Source organism: Sinocyclocheilus rhinocerous, unplaced genomic scaffold (assembly GCF_001515625.1).
Source record: "Sinocyclocheilus rhinocerous isolate Xijiao unplaced genomic scaffold, SAMN03320098_v1.1 scaffold1102, whole genome shotgun sequence".
Taxonomy (NCBI): Eukaryota; Metazoa; Chordata; class Actinopteri; order Cypriniformes; family Cyprinidae; genus Sinocyclocheilus; species Sinocyclocheilus rhinocerous.
Window position 1 is genome coordinate 133,308 of NW_015640208.1, and position 21,661 is coordinate 154,968.

At 38.1% G+C, this 21,661-nt stretch overlaps 1 protein-coding gene across 2 annotated transcripts in view; it reads left to right on the forward strand.

The window, feature by feature from the left end:
- Positions 1-14,695, forward strand: part of LOC107752548 (cytosolic carboxypeptidase 1) — a 34,237-nt gene extending 19,542 nt beyond the window's left edge. For both annotated transcript variants that reach the window (XM_016568546.1, XM_016568547.1), the window contains exons 16-26: positions 121-207; positions 310-458; positions 748-835; positions 984-1,128; positions 1,516-1,666; positions 3,354-3,534; positions 4,182-4,311; positions 4,405-4,536; positions 5,827-6,003; positions 9,564-9,733; positions 14,072-14,695. In XM_016568546.1, coding sequence (XP_016424032.1) covers positions 121-207; positions 310-458; positions 748-835; positions 984-1,128; positions 1,516-1,666; positions 3,354-3,534; positions 4,182-4,311; positions 4,405-4,536; positions 5,827-6,003; positions 9,564-9,733; positions 14,072-14,234 — 1,573 coding nt within the window. In that variant the 3' untranslated portion in view covers positions 14,235-14,695. The remainder of the gene's footprint in view (positions 1-120; positions 208-309; positions 459-747; positions 836-983; positions 1,129-1,515; positions 1,667-3,353; positions 3,535-4,181; positions 4,312-4,404; positions 4,537-5,826; positions 6,004-9,563; positions 9,734-14,071) is intronic.
- Positions 14,696-21,661: the final 6,966 nt, after the last annotated feature.

The following is a 21,661-nucleotide window of genomic DNA, read 5'->3' on the forward strand; positions in this document are numbered from 1 at the left end:
ATGAATTAAAAAAGGGGGGAAATACATATATTTATAGTTTCAGACACACCCAGGCTATTGTCTTTTTTTTTCTGAGTTATTCAAAACGCTTGAATCTTCGAAGTAAAAATGTTCTTTCAGTTGTCCAGTCATTGACAACGGCGAGTCTCTGAAGTTCAACTCTAAGTTTGAGTCTGGAAACCTACGGAAAGCAGTACAAGTCAGAAAGTATGTGCAAAATTAAAGTATAAGCCTTTTTTGTTGTATAAATGGGCTTTTCATGAAATGAATTTTTTTTCATTTCTGTGTATTGCCTGTTTCTGTCGGCAGGTTTGAGTATGACTTGATCTTGAACTCCGATATCAATAGTAATCACTATCACCAGTGGTTCTATTTCGAGGTGGGCAATATGCGTCCTGGAGTTCGTTATCGATTCAACATAATCAACTGTGAGAAGTCCAACAGCCAATTCAATTATGGTGGGTCATTTCAAGCATTAGTTCAGAAACAAACTCGACTCAAGTTCACAAACACCTATACACGTCTGTGTCATTAACCTGGATTATTAAGTAACCTAGTACTAAAGTACTAAGTGTTATGAATAGTGCTAGAGCTAAAAGCCATTGTGTGCACGTATTTACGTAGAGTATGTTTAGGTGCTGTTCCATATTCCACTATTTGCATGTTCTTGGGCAGCCCATCTCTAACCAACTTCAACTTCAGAGAGTGTGTTTGTCAGATTTCTGATTTCTTTCTCTGGTGTGACAGGTATGCAAGTGCTCATGTACTCTGTACAGGACGCCATCAACGGCAGCCCCCATTGGGTCAGAACAGGATCGGACATCTGTTACTACAAGTAAGAACCATAATTTCCATGTTGTCTGATTGCCCATTACTATTATATTTTAGTCTTTAAAAATAAATTGATTTGGGGGTTATCATGCATTGGAAATACAGTTAAGATTAAAAAAAATTCAAATTGACCTCTGTTCCTATCTACCCAGGAATCATTTCTCACGAAGCTCCATTGCAGCCGGGGGTCAAAAGGGCAAATCGTACTTCACCTTGACCTTCACTGTGACCTTTCAGCATAAAGATGATGTTTGCTACTTTGCCTACCATTACCCATACACCTACTCAATGCTGAAGGTACTATACAAATGTACCCTCCCTAAATTGATGCATCTGATGTGCAGTAATACCTGAATGCGTCCTAACTAGAAGCCTATTAGTATACCAGTTTGGGTGCATAGAGCTGTGTCCTATATAGACTGTTTATTGTGTACTATAATGTACTGTAGCCATTTTTTACCTTAATATTTAGTATTATTGTTGGAGCTGTGGACTAGTGATTTTGTGCACAGCTCGTTTAGTATGGCAATGCTAGCCCAGTAAGCATACTTCAGAAAATGGATACTATCAGAGTGCATATGCCATTTTTTAATATACCATGATATTATCATCACCCTAATCTTGCACGCTGTATAGTAGGATGCAAAGTAGGATTCCGTTTGATTTTGTTCCTCGATCGTTTAGATGCATCTGCAGAAGTTGAGTGCTTTGCGTACTGCTCAGATCTACTACAGACAGGATGATCTGTGTGAAACGCTGGGAGGAAACAGCTGTCCCCTGCTCACCATCACAGCCATGCCAGAATCCTCCAGCAATGACCACATCAGCCAGTTCAGTATGTATCACGCACACAAGAACATCTCTGATAAACTTACAGCCATAGCGGTATAGCTTATCAGTTCAGTGGGTAAGAAACAGCATGCCCTCTTAATTGCACTCACTCTCATGAACACTATCATATGTATATTCTCATGCATTCTTGCATACACAATCATAGGTACTTGCTTTCCTGAACACTCACTTGAATGCTCTCACGCAGGCTCACATGCACCCAGTTTCGTGAACATTAACACGTCATGCACGCTCACATGCACTCACTCTCATGAACACTCTTTTACATGTATCCTCATGCACGCTCACGCTCATTAACACTTTTCATGCATCCACATGCATACTCACATGAATTCTGACATACGTCCTCATGCATGCATCCACTTTCATAAACACTTACATGTACTTACTCTCATTAACACTCTCACATGCATCCTCATGCACACATGCACTTTCACATTCACACTCACTCTCATGCTCTCTTTCTGATGAACTTTCTCACATACACTGTCATGCACTGTGGCATGCACTTTTTAATGAATGCTCTCACATATACTCCGTCATAACAGCTCCCAAATACACTTTCACATGCATGCTCCTATGCATTCTTTCTAATTAACAAATTGTTGCATACTTTCATGCCCTCTCACATGCACTCACTGATGAACACTCGCGTACGTTCTGATACACTTTCACACGCACACTTAAATCGCTCTCTCTAATGAACAATCTTGCATTCACGCTCCCACGCACTCTGAATGAACACTTACATATGTTCTCATGCCCTTTCTCGGACATGCTCGAATGCATTTTCTAAAGTACACTCTCCTATCCACTCTTGCATGCACTTCCAAGCACACACTTTCTCATGAACACTGTTATGCACTTTTGCATGCACTGTCACATGCACATTCTCAAGCACGCTGCCATGCACTTTTTCATAAACTCTCAAATGCATTTTTTATGCACTCTCACATGCATGTTCCTGTGAATTCTTTCATGCTCGTTCACATATTCTTTTATCCACAGGGTTCCTAGTGCTATTGTCATTTCAGCCTCTCATACACTCAAACATGTATTCTAGCGTACACCCTACCATGAATGCATTCACATACACTTTCTCATGCACTCTCTCATACATTCATGCATGCACCTGTGCCTGCGCTCAGGTAGACACTCTCCCATGCGTTCTTGCATGCACCTGCGCATAGACTTATTCAACCACTCTCCCATGCATTCTTGCATGCACCTGTGCATACGCTCATTCAAGCACTCTCCCATGTGTTCTTGAGTGCACCTGTGCATAGACTCATTCAAGCACTCTCCCAGGCGTTCTTGCATGCACCTGCGCATGCGCTCATTCAAGCACTCTCCCATGCATTCTTGAGTGCACCTGTGCATAGACTCATTCAAGCACTCTCCCATGCGTTCTTGCAGGCACCTGCGCATGCGCTCATTCAAGCACTCTCCCATGCGTTCTTGCATGCACCTGCGCATATGCTCATTCAAGCACTCTCCCATGCGTTCTTGCATGCTCTCACTGAGGCACTCTCCTATGGATTCTTGCATGCGCTCACTCAGGCACTCTCCCATCCATTCTTTTATGCAAACTGTCAATAATGAGATTGTCATTTCAGCCTCTGTGAATAGGTGTGGCACGCTTAGCTATACTGTAATGTGAATGTTTGTAGAAAGCCGTCCAGTGGTGTTTCTGTCTGCGCGGGTGCATCCTGGAGAGACTAACTCTAGCTGGGTGATGAAGGGCACTCTAGAGTTTCTCATGAGCTGTAGTCCTCAAGCCCAAAGTCTACGAGAGAGCTACATCTTCAAAATCATCCCCATGCTCAACCCTGATGGCGTCATAAATGGAAAGTATGTCAACAAACAAAAAAAATCACCTCCACGTTCTATTTTGGTTCTGCAAATGGAAGTTTTTGGTAGTGTTGATGATACTGAGTTAAAGTATTTACACTTACATTCATCACTTCCAAATAATGGGTTTAATATTTTATCACTATATAATGTCTAAGACTGTCAATTTAAGATGTTAATGTGATGCAATTATTTATGGGGGAAAAAATGGCTTGTTAAAATTATTAACTCATTTAATGCACCACATCCGGCCCAAAATTTCAAGATTTAAATTTTTTTCCTGAATAGCTGCACAAACTGGTTGAATGAATGACTGAATACCAACTACTGGTGGTTTTAGTTGTATATTTGGAGTATCATTTCATTTTTAAAAAGAAATAATTTCAGTATAAATTTTTTAAACCCATTAAGGCCCGTTTAAAACCCTTTAATCTTATTTATACAATTCTAATTGTTGTGTAAATGCATTCATGCCACCTCTGTGTAAATATGCTTAAATGCCACTTCAGATGCAGCTTCTGAAAACAATGTTATGGCCACGTTGTAGCCTTAAACGTTTATGTGTACCAAATTTGAATCATCAAGCATTCTTCACACGCTTTATCTGTAATCACATATTTCCAATCTTCTTTGTTTTCACTCTGCAGTCATCGTTGTTCTCTGAGTGGGGAGGATCTGAACAGACAGTGGCAGAGCCCCAATGCCGAGCTGCACCCCACCATCTACCACGCCAAGAGTCTCCTGCAGTACCTCAGAGCTACAGGAAGAACTCCTCTGGTGAGAGAGCATCACGCTGTACATGAGAGAACTCAGTTTAAATGGAGTTAATGACACAAGCAGCGTGTTTGTCTCTTAACGGTGTGTGTTTAGGTGTTCTGCGACTATCACGGCCATTCACGGAAGAAAAACGTTTTCATGTACGGCTGTAGTATTAAGGAGACGGTGTGGCAGACCAATGTCAACACCAGCACCTGTGAGCTACACGAGGACCTTGGATACAGGGTAACATGCTTTTATATATGCTAACCAATTCTGTATTATGTAGACGTAATCTTACTTTTACAATATACAAAATCGTTCTCAGTCCATCCAGATGATTTATGAAAACGAACCTTCAAAAATGGCTCGTCTACACATCATGCCCATATAAGTTTACATATTAAAGGAACTGGTTACCAAAAAAATGGAAATTTGTGAATGGAAATACTTGTGTAACACAAAACCCAAATGAAGATATTTGATTTTTCAGTTGTTTTAGGATGGAATAAATTCATGATACCTTTATACCTGCTCGCAGGTTTAGTAGCAGCAAACAGTCCAAATGACCGTGTAAAAGAAAACAGACTGGCTGTATTTCACTTTTATTTGAGCAGAATATCTCAATAGTAATGACTAAACTCCAACTTTCATGTTTGCTGGTGTTTTCAGCTCATCAGTGCATTTTTCTGTAATGTAGAGAGAGCTAGTGTGCAAGGTTGCCAGGTTGGGGAAGATTAAGTAAACCACTGGGTGGAAAATATATTGATTTATGAAAAAAGATCTGATTGGGGGATTTTAAACTCTTAACATCTGGCATCTGCAACCATGAAAGCTTGTGGAGGCTTGTTACTAATGCAAGATAACGGCAAATAACCAAATATCGCAAATATAAGGCAAATATCGCAGATGATTATGTTTAATAAATCGAGAGAATCAGAAATCGTGATCACGATTGAAATATGATTTATCATGCAGCCCTGACTGAATTGAACCAACACTGACCTGACTTGAGCTAAATAATGACACTATTGTCTTTTAGAGCTATTGTCTCCATAGTTGAGTTTTCATAATTGATTCTGCTTTTTTCCTGTTTGTTTTTGTGAAGCTGCTTTGGGACAATTTGTATTGTTCAAAGCGCTATTGAAATAAAGGTGACTCGACTTATGTCATTTTTGGAGTTAAATTTTTTTGGGTCATATTAAATAGACAAAAACAGCTTAAGCATTATTCAAATATCTTATTTTCACAGACTAAAGTCAGTCATAAGATTTTAGAATGGCATGGGGACGAGTAAATGACAGAATTTATATTTCTGGGTGAATTAATCTTTTAAAAGTACAGCAACATAAGCCGTTTGTTTAATTCTAAGGCTCAAAGAGATAGTAGAAAATTATTGTGTAAAAAAATAAATAATAATAAATAAATAGATCGACCAACCTGAAAAAAAAAAAAAACATTACTCTTTATCAGTGTTGATCTTGTCAAGTAAATTAGCTGAAGTTGAAGATGCTCATTGTGCTTCATGTGTTTTAGACTCTGCCTAAGCTGCTGTCTCAGATGGCTCCAGTGTTCAGTCTGTCCAGCTGCAGTTTTGTAGTCGAACGCTCCAAAGAGGCCACGGCGCGAGTGGTGGTGTGGAGAGAGATCGGAGTGCAGCGCAGCTACACCATGGAGAGCACGCTGTGCGGCTGCGACCAGGGCAAATACAAGGTGAGGGGGGGGGATTTACAGAAAAAGAGAGACGGATGTTTGTTTTTTTTGTAATTAAATTTAAGCCTTTTTTTTATCAGTAATATTTTAGAATATTTAGAAGTTTTTCAAAATCTTGGTGTCTGCTGAAAATGACCAAGAATATCGGGTTACCAAGACAACTGCAGATAAAGAACAAAAGCAAACGGGGGGCTCTTTTCAGAGAAGCGCTAACATGTTTTTGTTCTTATTTACAAAAAAAACGTAATTTTAAGCCTTCTTTTTATCAGGAATATTTAGAAGGTTTTAAAGGTGACATATCATGAAAATCTGACTTTTCCAGGTTTTAAGTGCTATAATCAGGTCCCCGGTGCATCTACCAACCAAGGAAACGTGAAAAAGATTAACCCAGTAACTTTGTTTTGGTAAGCCTTTTTCTGCAAGCGTCTGAATAAACGAGTGCGTCTGATTTCGCTCCCTTGGTGACGTGGCAAAGGGATCTCATTATAATATTACCGCCCCTTAATCTGCACATTTACACCCATGGCACCATCATTTTGATTTAGCAAGCGATAACGGTGTAATGCCATGGCGAAAGTTTGAGCAAAACATGCTAACTGTTCTGTCTTCAGCTGCACAGATGAGCACAGAACACTATTTAGAGTCCCAGCCTCAGAGGAGACAAGAGAGAAGTGGATTTATTTATTTATTTACTGTATATTGTTGCTGCCACACAGATCTAAAATAAACATGCAATTTATTTCCCAGCTGTTTACCTTCACAGACATAACCGACTGTTTTTGTAACTCGTGTGTTTTTAACATAAACTTGTGTGTGAATGAGAACTTACGTAGTTTATACTCACATGCTGTGACAGCCGCTTTCTGTCCGTGTGTTTCGGATGTGTGCCCTCAGAAAACCGTATTTCAGATGTTTAAACTAATATGGTTTAAAACGCATGATTTAAGCGCGATAAACATGATAATCAGAACCAAAACAGATGTTTTTAGCAGGTACGAGCTGTAATGGCGCAGCTCTATTCTGGAAAAGGGGGCGGGGAGCAGCAGCAGCATTTAAAGAGACAGGCCCGAAAAACAGCGCGTTTCTGCTTCCACTCAAAATAGGTTACCGAGGAGGTTACCAAGACAACTGCAGATAAAGAACAAAAGCACACACAGCATATAAATCACCATTTGGTTCTTGTTATCCAATTATTTCATGTTCAGAGCAGGGGCAGGAAACAGTCGACATTAACAGACAGGGATCTGACGTCATGCGTGCCATGAGAAAGTATTTTTAATGAGCATAATCCAGGGTTCAGTGAAGGCATGTCATTGACCAGAGTCAGTGTCAGAGAGTTTCAGGTCAGTTTATTGAATATCACTTTCCCATTCAGGGCAGTGCAAGTCTTTTATATGACTTACATTTAATTTTATTGATTTAGTGTTAAAGGGTTAGTTCACCCAAAAATGAAAATTGGCTTGTGTTTTATGCACCCTCGAGGCATCCTAGGTGTATATGACTTTCTTCTTTCAGACGAATCCAGTCGGAGTTATATTAAAAATTGTTCTGGCTATTCCAAGCTCTATCATTGCAGTCAAATGGATTCGCTACAGGAGGCCTTTATTTACCCCCCGGAGCCGTCTGCGGCACGTTTTATTATTCGGCTACTCACATAACCTGTCCAAAATCATCCCTAATACCAGAGAAATGATGGAAAAAGTTTGACCACACTTACTTATGTTTTATGTCTATTTCTACACTTTAGAATAACAGTGAAGTCGTCGAAACTCTGAAATAACACGAATGGAATTATATAGTGACCAAAATGGAACGGAAGATGTAGTTCTTCTTTAATAGTTCAAACACTGATGAATAAATAAGCACCCTGTGACCAGGATGAGATGATCGTGTTAAAATAAAGTTCCCTCTCTGGTTCCAGAGTCATGAATCTGATTCCAGATTGCAAGATAAACATTATATCTTATTTGGCCAAAGAAAACTAGCAAAAATATATTTTTTTATTAATCTGTATATTGTTACATTTTTAATAAAGGTGTGAAAAGTCTGAGACAAACTTTTATTTTGTGCGCAGTGCACAAAAATAATTGTGCGTACAGTTCTAAATTCAGTTTTGGAATTCAGTGTAACATTTAAAAATACAACAACTGTTTTGTTTTTGTTTGTTTGTTTGTTTGTTTGTTTGTTTTCCTTATCATGGTTAAAAAGGAAAAAGGAATGGATGCAAAAGTGCACGGACCAATTTTAGTGTATGGCATAACTTGTTTAATTAAGCCTTTCAAATATTTTTTTAAAGGAAGCATTAGCATTTTGTAAGGTAACATGACAATGTCATTCAATGTAGCTGCACGTTTGATATTTTGCATCACATTGCCACATATTGAACAAATCAGTAACCTAAAGAAAAAACACCAACAGAAACTCGCAAGAGCTGAACAGATGTTTTCCAGTTTTTCTGACGCATTAATATTATCAAAAGTGATGACCACTGCTTGTTTCTCGAACTAACTAAATGTTGAAATAGTGAATCTAAAAGGACAGGTTTTCCTAATGAATGTGAACAGTAGATGGCGCTATAGTCCATGTGTGAAGGATGCAGTCGGCTCAGGTCTGTAATACTGACTCACAGTCTCCTGTACACATATAATGGCGTCTCTGTGAGTTCAAGGAAGCTTATTTCTGCCCAGTATGTGAATATAACTGACAAAATGAAATTTTACAATAACTAGATTAGTGCTATGGTAATGCATTGTCTCAAAAAAACAATAATAATAAAAACATTGTACTCTATAGTTCTATAACAGTGTGTGCATACCTCATGTGGCCACTACATGTTTGAATCTGAAACCGCTCGCAACCTTTTCTGTCTATGTCATTATTTACAGTCTGTTACATTTTGTATAAGTTAGTGCTAAAATTGTCAATGTTCGTTTGTACTTTCTTCCCCTTTTAAACATTTTAATTCTTTTTAATTTAAGTTTAATTTTTGAACAAAAACTAAATGAATGAGTCTAATCCTAAAATTGGAAGAGACCATCTGACTGATGTCAAGCAGCCATTTACAGTTCATTTGTTTTTTTCATGTCATTTAGCAGCAGGTTAAAATAATAGTAGTAGTAATAATAATTATAATAGCTGTGCGGAAAACAACAGAAAATGTGATCAGCACAATAGCAATACAGTAAGTGCTGTTTACTGTTTACACCGACAGAAAACAAATCAGCTTGTGGGTGTCTAGTTTACTTGCTACTAAGCACCTCAAGCAAAACTCTTAAGAAACTTTCAAACACACACACACACACACACACATGTATATATGTATGTATTGTATTGTATTATGTATTGAACCTGGCATATACATTGAATTTAAAGATATTATTTTAAATACATTCTATTTGATTTATATAATTCATCATGTCTCACATCCAGACAATATACACTCAGAGACCCCAATGCTGTCTGAAATCACAGACGTCCTCTGTTAAAATGTAACTCGGATGTCATTTTGCAAACAAATCCTTCAAAAATAGTGCTTGTAACAGGTGTATGTGTGTTTGCAGGGGCTCCAGATCGGTACAAGTGAGCTGGAGGAAATGGGTGCTCAGTTTTGTTTGGCTCTGCTCAGGCTAAGACGCTTCACGTCCCCATTAGAGCTCCACAACCACAACTCCCATCCGCTGGACACGGAGAACGACTTGATAGACACCCGCAGCATCCCCAACATCACCAGGTAAACGCTCACGCACCAGTACAGTGACCGTATCCAGCTCAGGACGTCCTGTTATCCGGCTGCCGCATGAACCGGCACAAACAGTCAAGGACACAACAGCTGCCATATCGAATCTCAATACAACATTAAGCAGCTCAGAGCCTGTGATGTCCAGAACAATAATAGCCATGATGTCCATGATGTCTGAGAGTCTAGAAGCTTCTTGGGAACGTACTTCGGCCCCTCCCGGCTTGTGTATTTCTGTAATGGATAACAACACACACACACACACACGATCTTGCAGGCCTCTTCTAATGGCCGGCACCACTTGAGGAGATGTCGGTCACATGGGGCTCAGCGCACTTGAGTGAAGAGAGAAGCACTCTGCTCATTATAGTCATCTAATCACCTGATCAAAACGCCCGCTAATCCACTTTGAGTCTGCCCCCCCTCCCCTCGGCCCGTCTCGCTCGGATCCAGTTTCTTCCCCTCACACCATTAAAACCATTAAAAACCCACTAAAACCAGCCAAACCACCAGACCACACATTAACCCATTTAACTGCTTAACAAGAGAGCCATAAAACCATCATCACTCTTAGTAAGGTTATTGCGTTAGGAGAGAGAGGCATGCAGAGAAATGCCTCCTCTGTCGCCACATGAGATTTACAACCACTAACCTGCAGGAGTCGTTTGTTGGTTTTGTTGTATTGACCAGTCATTTATTATAGCTCAAAATTCGGGTTAGAGATTTGAACAACCCTTTAACCTAAAGTATCAAACTGTGGCTCGTAACTCGTCCCTCAGCGTTTGTGCTACAGGCATGAATGATGAGAGGTGGGAAATCCCATAGACTTGCATTGAATGGGGGTCCTGAGTTATTTCTAGAGGAAAGAATATCATAGAGACTTAGCGGTGGGCTCTGTTTACAATCTAGCAAACAGTCATGGAAAATCTGTGAATATCGGGTAAATTTGCCATTTTTATGCATTATACACAGCCTGTATACACTGCCTGCAATTTGGATTTAAATAAGAAAAACTGAAGACTCTAGGATCTGAAGAATCTTCCAGGATGACAATGTCAAGATTCATTGGACTCAAACTCTGAAATAGTGGTTCAGTGAGAATGAAGAATCATTTTCACGTATGAATTGGCCACCACAGAGTCCTGAGCTTAATAACGGAAAGTTAGTAAAATACGTAATGATTCTAAATGCATGAATTAATTTATTACCTCTCTTATGAAGTTCATAAACTCTCATTCATAGCATTTTTAGTTACTCGGTCTCACAAGCAAATGTTATAATTCCATTAGCTTCCTTGGGAAATTAGCTTGAACACAAATAGCATTTTCTTATGCTTAGCATTGCTAAATATTAGGAGTGGGTAATATGGCAAAAAAAAAAAAATTTTGTCATGTTGCTTTTACTATTTTGCAAGTTGTCTGAGCAGTACAGACAAACAAATTTGCCTATTTTAAAAACAAAGTCTTATCGCGTAACAAAATATAAAATAAAAAAGAATGGCAGACATTTAGGCCAAAGTTGGTGAAGATAAAAATCTTTTTCTTTATCTTTGTTATTAAAAAATTTGAACAAGATACACATTACAAATAAACATAATATAGAAAGAAAACAAACAGTGCTTTATTTTTCAGGTACAGTAGCATTCAATAAATTCAACAAATATAAAAATAAAACACTTTATACACTTCACTGTAGAAATTATACATTGATTCTTAAAGCAACAGTATTAAAGTTCTTCAGTCAAGAGCAGTGAGTGATTTTTCTCTTTGTGTTTTGTTGTTTTATTAAAATTAAAATTAAAAGGGATAGTTCAGCCAAAAATGAAAATTTAAACCTGAAAGAGTTTCTTTCTTCTGTTGAACATAAAAGTTATTTTGAAGAATGTTGGTAACCAATCAGTTGCTGGTCCCCAGTGACTTCCATAGTATTTTTTTCCTACAACTATCAAAGTCAATGGGGACCAGCAAATGTTTGGTTACCCACATTCTTCAAAATATCATCTTTTGTGTTCAGCACAAGAAAAAAAATTAATACAGGTTTGGGACAACATGAGAGTGAGTAAATCATGACAGAATTTTCATTTTTGGGTGAACTATCCCTTTAATGACAAGCGTAATCATCAGTAGCAAATCCTTTAAAAATGAAAACGTACTTACAGGCTGTGAGTCAGCATTATTTGTCAGAACACCGGCATTGTAGGCTACTCTCCCAGGAAGAAGTCATCGTCCTCCGTAAAATGCGTTGCACACATCTGAATATTTGGGTTGAACTGTTCTGGAATTTGCATCATATGATCCCTTTAAGACCTGCACGTATCTAATATACAGGCACGCGTTGGTTTTTCTCTCAACGGTTTACTTTCACTTTAGACATAACCAATTGTGTTTATATGTAAATATATGTCGTGTTTTTGACAGTATTAGCGCAATCAGACGTGAAAGATAACTTCGTCCAGTAATCAGGCGCTGTGTGACAGACTTTTTAGTGTGTGCGCGCGCTTCAGGTGCACGCGCTCAAAAAAAGCACATGTCAGAAGAGCTTTCAAATGAAATGTTTAACCGGCAAGGCTTTAAGGCACATGCAAATAATGTACTTTTGTGATTGCGAATAAGTGTAGTGTCCCGCTGAGTTAACATTTGGTGTGAACGCATGTCGTGTTGCACAGTATATTAAGACCGAGGCACCAGAAGTGCAACTGATCTTTAAAAGCAGATCGTCCAGGATCAAAAATCGTGATATCACACACCCCTGCTTACACATGATCCATAAGTACATTAATACATTGTTTCTCGTGCGTGATTGAGCTCAGTGACTTCTATAAATATCTTAAGGTGTGTCAGAGCCGATATTCTCATGCGCAGCTCTCCGACATGTAGTGCGGTTGCGCTTCGGACAACCCGACTCGAGGACCCTTCCCGATCACATCCCCCTCTCTCCACCATTTTGCTTCCTGTTTATATCTGTTTATATCGCAATATGTCCTATTACAATAAAGTCAAAAACACCTCAAAAAAAGTCTAAAATGCTATGCTAATGCTGATGCCATGCACTGATTCACACTGCCAATTTCACTTTTAACATCTTCTCATCCAAGCAAAGCTTAGGGCTAGAGATTGACCGATTGATCAGATCGTTGGCATTTTTTAATTAATCGGCATTGGCCGATTGTGCTGCAAATTAGGCCGATTTATAGGCAGGCGCACCTGCGGGCAGCTAAGCGTTGTTGCGGCCCTCTGAGGCTGCGTGAGACGGAGCAGCTCACTCTGCAGCCGTGGCTTGTTCACACACAGCTTCAGCTAATGGCAGGTCAAAACAGACCGTTTTCGAAATTACGTTTTACCCTACTAGATTTGATGCTGGAAAGTTATCATATTCATAAGTGCAACAAGTCATTTGCATGTGAAAGTAGAAACATGCAATTCAGATGAAACTTCTGGGCTGATTATAATGTGCACATGAACTTTCCTCATGAAATGTGTCTGTGTCATCGATGTCATCGCTCGTGGCCAGCACACTCTTAAGCAGTTATGAGCAGCAGGCTGTGTAATATGTGTGAAATCTTTTATTTTTGTTATCACTATGGCCATTTGACTGTGTCCAGTGTTTTCCTATACATTGAGTTATTTGTGGCGGCAATATCGTCACAATATCAAAACTGACCGCCACAAAATAGATTTTCCAAAAGGCTTATACTTCGTTGAATAAAATGAGCACTGCATGTTTCAAAATTAAAATGCAGCGAGGGTGTTTGCAATAAACATTTGCTCAAACTCACTTTTATGAGATGAATGGGAAAAAAAAGGAAAATCAGCCAAACATATCGGCCAAAAAATGGAATCATATATCGGCCATCGGCTGCCCTGATTTCTAAATATCGGCATCGGCCAGTGAAAAACCCATATCGGTCAACCTCTACTTAGGGCATGTTTACACTTGGCAGGTTTGGTTCATTTACAACTAATTGCTGGTGTGATTGCTCTGTTAGTGCAGATGGAAGTTCATTATTCAAAAGGTGTGAGAACAATGCGACTGGAAACCATGCACCTAGCAATTACCCAGAACGCCTTATTAACAGTAACACCCAACATCGAGGCATTGAGGGGCAAAATCCTTCCAAACATCACTTGCAGAACAGATAAAAATCTCACACGAGTGAGTATTAAAGTGGTGTTAATAGAAATGAGGTAGGCTGTTTTTGACTTGTGGGAATAAAGTGTTCTGTTATATGTGTTTCTATCAGAAAATTTGATTTCACTTCTTATATGCTTAGCTGACATGTAATACCTGACAGCTGTGTGTGTGTGTGTGTGTGTGTGTGTGTGTTTCATGCAGTCCCACCACATACGTGTTGGAAGAGGATGAGCCAGCGTTCCTGGAGGAAGTCGACTACAGCGCAGAAAGCAATGACGAGAATGATCCCGATCTCCAGGATAACCATGCCCTCCCGGACCCCAATTCTGACTCCGAGTTCAGCCGCCAAGACTCACTTAACTGAAACTGAACCAGGCTCACTTTAGTGTAAGGCTTCAGCTGATCTCACCAGGTGAACTACATCACCTGTGTTTGCCTAATTGCCTACTTTATAGAAACTCGTTTGTTCACCAAATTGACCTAAATTAGAAGAACCTAACTTCAAGATCGACTTTCTAACAACAAACATAAAATAATAATGCAGAAGATCCTTTGTAGACCATAATGCTTATAGATGCTTTACGAGTTACAGCATTATTAGTAATGTTAGAAATCAGTCTGGAACATGTCATTATTAAAACAGAGGAACAGTTATGTCATTATTTACTCATCCTCATGTCGTCCCAAACCTGTTTAACTCTCAAAATTCTGTGGAACACAAAAGTAGATGTTATGAAGTATGTTCAAACGTATAATGAAAACATAGTTTTTAAGGGATAGTTCACCCAAGAGGGAAAATTTGCTGTTAATTTCTCAGCCTGAGGTCATTCAAGATGTAGGTGACTTTTTTTTTTTTCTTCAGTAAAAGATTTTTTTAGCTGAAACTATGGTCCTTGGTGATTCATAAAATGCAAGTCAATGGCTACTGTCTCTTTAAGAGTAAAAAAAAAAAGCATATACAGGCAATACAGAATTAATACTTGCAGCTCCTGACTATATGTTAAGGTCTTATGAAGCGAAACAGTTGGTCTGTGCAAGAAACTGAACATTATTTACCACATTATCTATAATCCATAGCCTCAGGCAAACAGTGAGCATGTTCACAAGAGTCTGGATAATGTTTAATTTCTTGCACAGACGGATTGTTTCGCTTCATAAGACCTCAATATATCGCCAGGAGCCACAGGTATTCATTTTGTGTTATCTGTATATGCTTTTTTACTCTCAAAGTGATAGTAGCCGTTGACCTGCATCTTACGAATCACCAAGGACCACGGTTTCAGATAAAAATCTTCTTCGCTGTTCTACTGAACAAAAAAGTCACCTACATCTTAGATGGCCTGAAGGTGAGTAAATGAACAGCAAGTTTTCATTTTTGAGTGAACTATTGCTTTGTGTTAAATGTTTGCACAGAAGAGAAAGTCATACAGATTTGAAAGGACATGACCAATAACAGAACCCTTAAAATTCTGCAAAGTGTAAATGTAACAGTCCCTATAATAAGAAATCTGATGAAATTATTAATTCTGCTCATTAACAAAAATGAAATGGTATGTGCTAAACAGTCTCCAATTTGAAAATTCTGGTGATATATTATAAAAGGCCATGACCATTTCATAAATACTGGCGTTTCCTTGATTCACATTTCATTAAGAACAGCTGGTAGGGCTGTAATCCTGATGCAACATGACGTATGGTCATCTAACAAACCACAGTGTCACATAACTTCAACATGAGGATAGAATCAAATCTGTACGCTCATAACAACCTCACAGTACAACAATGCAGTCTAATGAATGCAACGGCACTCTTGTTCTCAAGAGAAACGCTCACCTGCGTCCTGATAGGGTCACCATGAGGTCGCAGCGCTAGATCAGTATTGGTCGTGTGAGTGCGTGTTCACGGCACATTTTGCGGCTGTATTTGCTTTTTAAGTGGGAGAGCTTCTGTATTTTAATTTAGATGTTGATATTTATTTGTTGCATTTGTATAATTAGTGCATGGTGTTTGGAAGTTGCCCTTTTTAATTTATTTTCTTAGTTTTATTTGTTTATTGGGAGAAAAGAAAGGTAAAACTTGATTTTGACGCTGGCAGTGTAGCGTGTGTGAGTGTGCTTGTTTGTATTTTGTGTTTGTTTGATTTCAGCATTTGGCCAAAGTACTAAATGTGTGTATGGGGTAGAGAAAAATGTATAAGTAAGTTTGGTCGTCTTTGAATGTTTGTCAATCTTTGATTGAAAGTATGGGTAATAAACAACACCGTTAAACTGATCTTGTTTATGTCTTATTTGCACTTATCTTGTATTTAAATTACTTTTTTTTTAAAGAAATTAATACTCGCATTCAGAAAGGATAAATAAATGTCCTTGATAACATTTATTTCAGATAAATGCTGATCTTGAACTTTCTGTTCATCAAAAAATCCTGGAAAAAAATTTATCACAGTTTCCACAAAAATATGAAGCAGCACAACTGTTTTCAACATTGATGATCGGAAATGTTACTTGAGCAGCAAATCAGCATATTATACTGATTTCTGAAGGATCATGTGACACTGAAGACTGGAGTAATGCTGCCAAGATTTCAGCTTTGCATTACACGAATAGTTTGCATTTTAACATTTAAACATTAAAATCTGTGATAGATTGATACTGCACATTTTATGTTTTCAGATATTTTCATGAATTTTGAGTAAATATTGAATAAAATTAATAACTTTAACTATCATTAAATTATCACATCAGCCACCAGTGTAAGCTGACCAGCTAGTTAAAATACACACTTTCCAAATGTTATCACAAAATGCTAAAATGGAATTATGCTAACGGTGATAAAATCTATTAAATAAAACGGTGTACTGTAGCACAGCCTCTCGTACATTAAAGGGTTAGTTCACCCAAAAATGAAAGTTCTGTCATTAATTACTCACCCTCGTGTTGTTCCAAACCCGTAAGACCTTCGTTCATCTTCGGAACACAAATTAAGATATTTTTGATTAAATCTGAGGGCTCTCTGACCCTCCCATAGACAGCAAGGTAACTACTACGTTCAAGGTCCAGAATCATCAAAAATATCTTAAATTGTGTTCCGAAGTTGAACGAAGGTCTTACGGGTTTCGAACAACACGAGGGTGAGTAATTAATGACAGAATTTTGATTTTGGGGTGAACTAACCCTTTAACTAACTAGACTTTACATAGCAAAAAACCACAGCCATGACGTTTATAACACACAACAGAGGTTCATCTTCCACTGCTAAAAGAATGACTGAGACAACTTTACAACTCCAATAACACACAGTTTTGTATGAACGAATTAATGTAAGCACATTAACAAAATTACAAGCTTCACATTTAGGTTTTTAAAACCTCCTAAATGCTTTGTCCATAGGCTCATTTTGTACATGCATTACTGCCAATGCTGTTTTGCTTATTTTTACAAACTGTGGAACTACAACATGCCATACATAAAGCTTAGCTTGTGTTGAACCCGGAACACTGTGGACAAGTGGTCGGTCAGACAGGAAAGAGTCAAATGAGAGAATGAATAAGTGCAAGCAGGAGAGACGTGGCTTAAGCAGCGGAAGAATGCTAATCCACAGTCAGCATGCAAAAAGAAAGCTCCCGTCTTTCAACTCCATCACTTCCTCTTTCTTTTCAGCATCCCTTCATTTTCCACAGCACCGGAACAAAAGACTCAATCCCAGCTGGCCCTCAAAGACAGCTGCATTCACATCAGACTCCTAATTAAGCACACCAATGCATTTGACATGCATACGTCAACACAATCTGATGCTCCCCTGACTATTAATTTAAAACCCATTCATTAGCTTTCATGTAACTCCATTCATTGTGCAGATCCTTATCAGTGTTTTTCATGAGAATGAGGTTTTTAAAGCTTTTTTTCCTCTTTCTTTCTCACTCTCCATTGTTTGCATATAGTTTTTATAGATATATGTGACCTGCTGATTACATTGTCCAAAGCCATAAACAATTTAAACAGGGAGTTAAAGCTAAGCCTTCTGTGCCAAATGACAACATTCTCATTCAAAGGATAAGCATGCACATGGCTATTACTATTTTCAAAATAGAATTTGTATGATGATTTTGACTGTTACTCCTTACTTCACTACATAAATAAAACCAGACAAATGACACCTAAGGAAAAATTAATACAGCAACAACACCATATTTTTCACCAATAGTCAACTATTAATCTAGTTAACTCGTCCAATAAGGGAGACAAACAAAATGTGCAGTGCTGGGGGGCCTCCAGGACAGGTTTGAAGACCCCTGGCTTGGACCATGGGTGCCAAACCCTATTCCTGGATCTCTACCTTCCTGCAAAGTTCAGCTCCTACCCTAATCAAACACTATGCCTTTACAGACAGGTGTGTTGGAGCAGGGTTAAAAAATGAACTCTGCGAGTAAGTAGCTTTTTAGAAACAGGATTGGGCATCCCTGCACTAGACAGTTGGATTTGACCATTACACTTGCCTCAACAAGCAAGTTAAAAGCAGTTAAGCTTAAGTTAAGACCATATGTTGTTGTTGTTGTTGTTTTTCCCAATCCACTGCCTTGCATCTCACATTTTTAAATGCAAAAATGCTTTCTGTGTGAACGGCCCCTTAAAAGTGCTTTGTTGGTTTCTGGAGTCTGGACTACATGGAAACATGATGCTAATTAGTCACAAGTGAACCAGCTAATCAGGATCGTGGGGATTACTAGACATTTTAAGGCAAGCGAGTTGGAGCTAAACTGCAGGACAGTGGCCCTCCGGGAGCAGGAATGGACACCTCTGGAATAAACAATTTAATGACATGCTTGATTTGGTTTACACTGTATTTGGTCACTGTACTATATTGTATAATGCATTTACTGTATTTTTTTGTGAAAATTATATATTTCTGGGTACATGAGGTTGTGGATTCAAATCCTGGATGAACCCCTAATTTACTGTTGAATTTGTGAATTGGTTAATGGTAGATGACTTTAAAGTAATAAAGTAATTAAACTATATAATATATGAATAACAAAATATCAAAGCAAGTGGCATATGCAAATTATTTTCAACTTTTTCTCAGAACAAACTATTCTAAGCCACTGCAGATGTTTATAATGGGATATGTTGTATTCATAGCTTCATAAAGACATAAATGCATAGAGCTGCCATAACAAATGAAACCTGTCTCACCCACAATGCACACACACACACACACATACTCACATAAATGCAGATGTGGATGAGTGAATTATTTAGTTGTGTATGAAAGAACGTTATTGACTGATTATCTGTGTTCTGAATTATTAATTTGTGAAGATGCCGGTCGGGGGTGGGGTGGGGGTGTAGTTTATACATGGCGAGTGTGTGTGTGTGGGAGAGAGAGAGAGAGAGAGAGAGAGAGAGTGTCTTGTAAATATAACGAATGTGGTGAGCAATATATGGAGGTAAAAACGAGAAGATGGGTGGAGGTCAAGCACAGGAAGTGAAACCTGGTACCCAACCAAGACCTACAGAAAAACGGTGACATTGCATCCTTTACATTCAGACCAATATTGAACATTGACACTGGATACACGAGGGGATGTGCAGGCCAATCTCAAGCTATAAGATCCCATTCTGTGCTGTTGGTTTTCATCAGAAAAAAAAAACCATGTAGACAGACAGGCTCTTAGTTAATCAGATGTAAAATAGAAATAGGCTCTTTTTCATTTTGATTTTAGTATTAACATTTACAAACAATACAAAGTCAAAATAAAATACAGAAAAATTCTGGGTGGTTTCCAGTATGTTTCTAAGCAGCTTCTGCAGGATTTGCGGTATCATTTGAGGTTCATTTGATGAATGCCATGCCATGATAACCAGTGTTGGCGAAAGTTACTTTTAAAAGTAATGCATTACAATATTGCGTTACTCCATAAAAAAGTAACTAATTACGATACTTAGTTACTTTTTATGGAAAGTAATGCGTTACGTTACTTTTGCGTTACTTTTAAAATCTGGGCTGGGCTTGCTTGTTTGTTTTTCAAATAAAAAAGTTATATTTTTGGCAAATATAAAAGCCTTTTCACACCAAAAGTGAAATGAATAAGCCTCAGGCTGAAGGGAAAGTAAATTTACATCCGTACAGTAGAATGCAGAAGAAGAAATTTCAACACACTTCAGCAATAAAAAAGACACACAAATGTTTGTCTAGAGTAATTTTTGCTTATTAGTATGGTTGAACTGGATCATCGAAGGTCAGAAGCAAAGACATTGGTTAATAGATAATTAATAATACATAAAGGATATTTGTGTTGTTTAACATTTAATTATTGCAGGTTTGCGTTATATTCTGAGTTGCATTATTTTTATTCACTTTGAGGAATACTGAATCTGTGTTTTGTTTTGTTTTTGTGAATGAGATGAATTAATGCATATTCATATTTATTTTAGAACTACAGTAACATTATTTGAAAAAGTAACTCAGATATTCTCTTGTAAATTAAAAAGTAATGCGCTACTTTACTAGTTACTTGAAAAAAAGTAATCTGATTACGTAACTCGCGTTACTTGTAATGCGTTACCCCCAACACTGATGATAACATCTTGACCCTAATTGTGAACTCATGGAGAGCTCTTTAGTTTGAATCAATGAGTCAATAGGAACTGCCAAATGACTACGTCACCCAGTCCTCCTCCTGGATGACCACTGACGAGCCTACTGCGTTTTGAATTATGGGTGGCATTTCTGGTTTCGATAACTTCCATTCAAAAAGACTGAAACGAATAATTTCAAATTACAAGGTTGCCTTACAAATAAAGCTTATTCCTCTGTTCGACTGAATGAGCTGTTGATTTTCCTTCAGGTTTTATTTTCAGACATCATGAGAATAACGTAACGCTTGGTATTTTAAAACATGACATGTTATAACAAGAATTTTTTCTCCTCAAATCCTCACGTCTCCTTCTAGGTTTGATTGTTTTCACAGGTAAATACAATTTATTACTGTCAAAATGACGGAAATCACTTTGAAATAGTATCAAGCAATGCGGAAGTTACTGAACATTTTTGATTAAGGCAACGTATGTTACATAATACAGCAGGGCTGTACAGTGCGACATATATGTCGCACGTGCTACGAAAAAACTGGTCATATATATATCACTACAGCGATATTTCACCCGTCCGTTATCGAAAGAATCACGCTTTTTGGGGTCTGTTGAAAGAACCTTATGCTTTTACACTTTTAAATGACATGCTATCATAATGAATATGCAGTTCTTCAGCTTAGTTTGGGGTAAAAACTTGGGTCTCTTAGTGGAAAACCAATTGCACGTGAAACCTCTTGGTTCCCACTGGATATTCTGCAGTATTATATAAAAATAACATGAACAATATTCCATATAAAACATGTACTCAATGGTTATCTTACATTGTTAAATCAACAGTTGCACCCCTGACTGGCTGATCACTGTACTCAAGGTGGTCTATAATAATACCTTTAAAGGGTTTATTCACCTAAGTGGCAGTTCCTCTGGTAAACAGCACAGCATGTCTTCAATATGTACTTCATACTGTCGGTTTTGTTTTGTATTACACTATAATTTGTTTTGGATGATGTCTGACTTTACTGGCACACATTCATCAGCATTAGCACTTTGTCCTCATTGTTCTGTTCATCTAAGCAGTTCATGTCGATTAACTCTGGAGCATATACTGTATGCCTATAACCTGCTCTAGCAAGAAGTACTGTGATACCACCATGGTTTTTGGTTTAATGGTATTCTTTGAAGCTCTTTGGTCAGCACA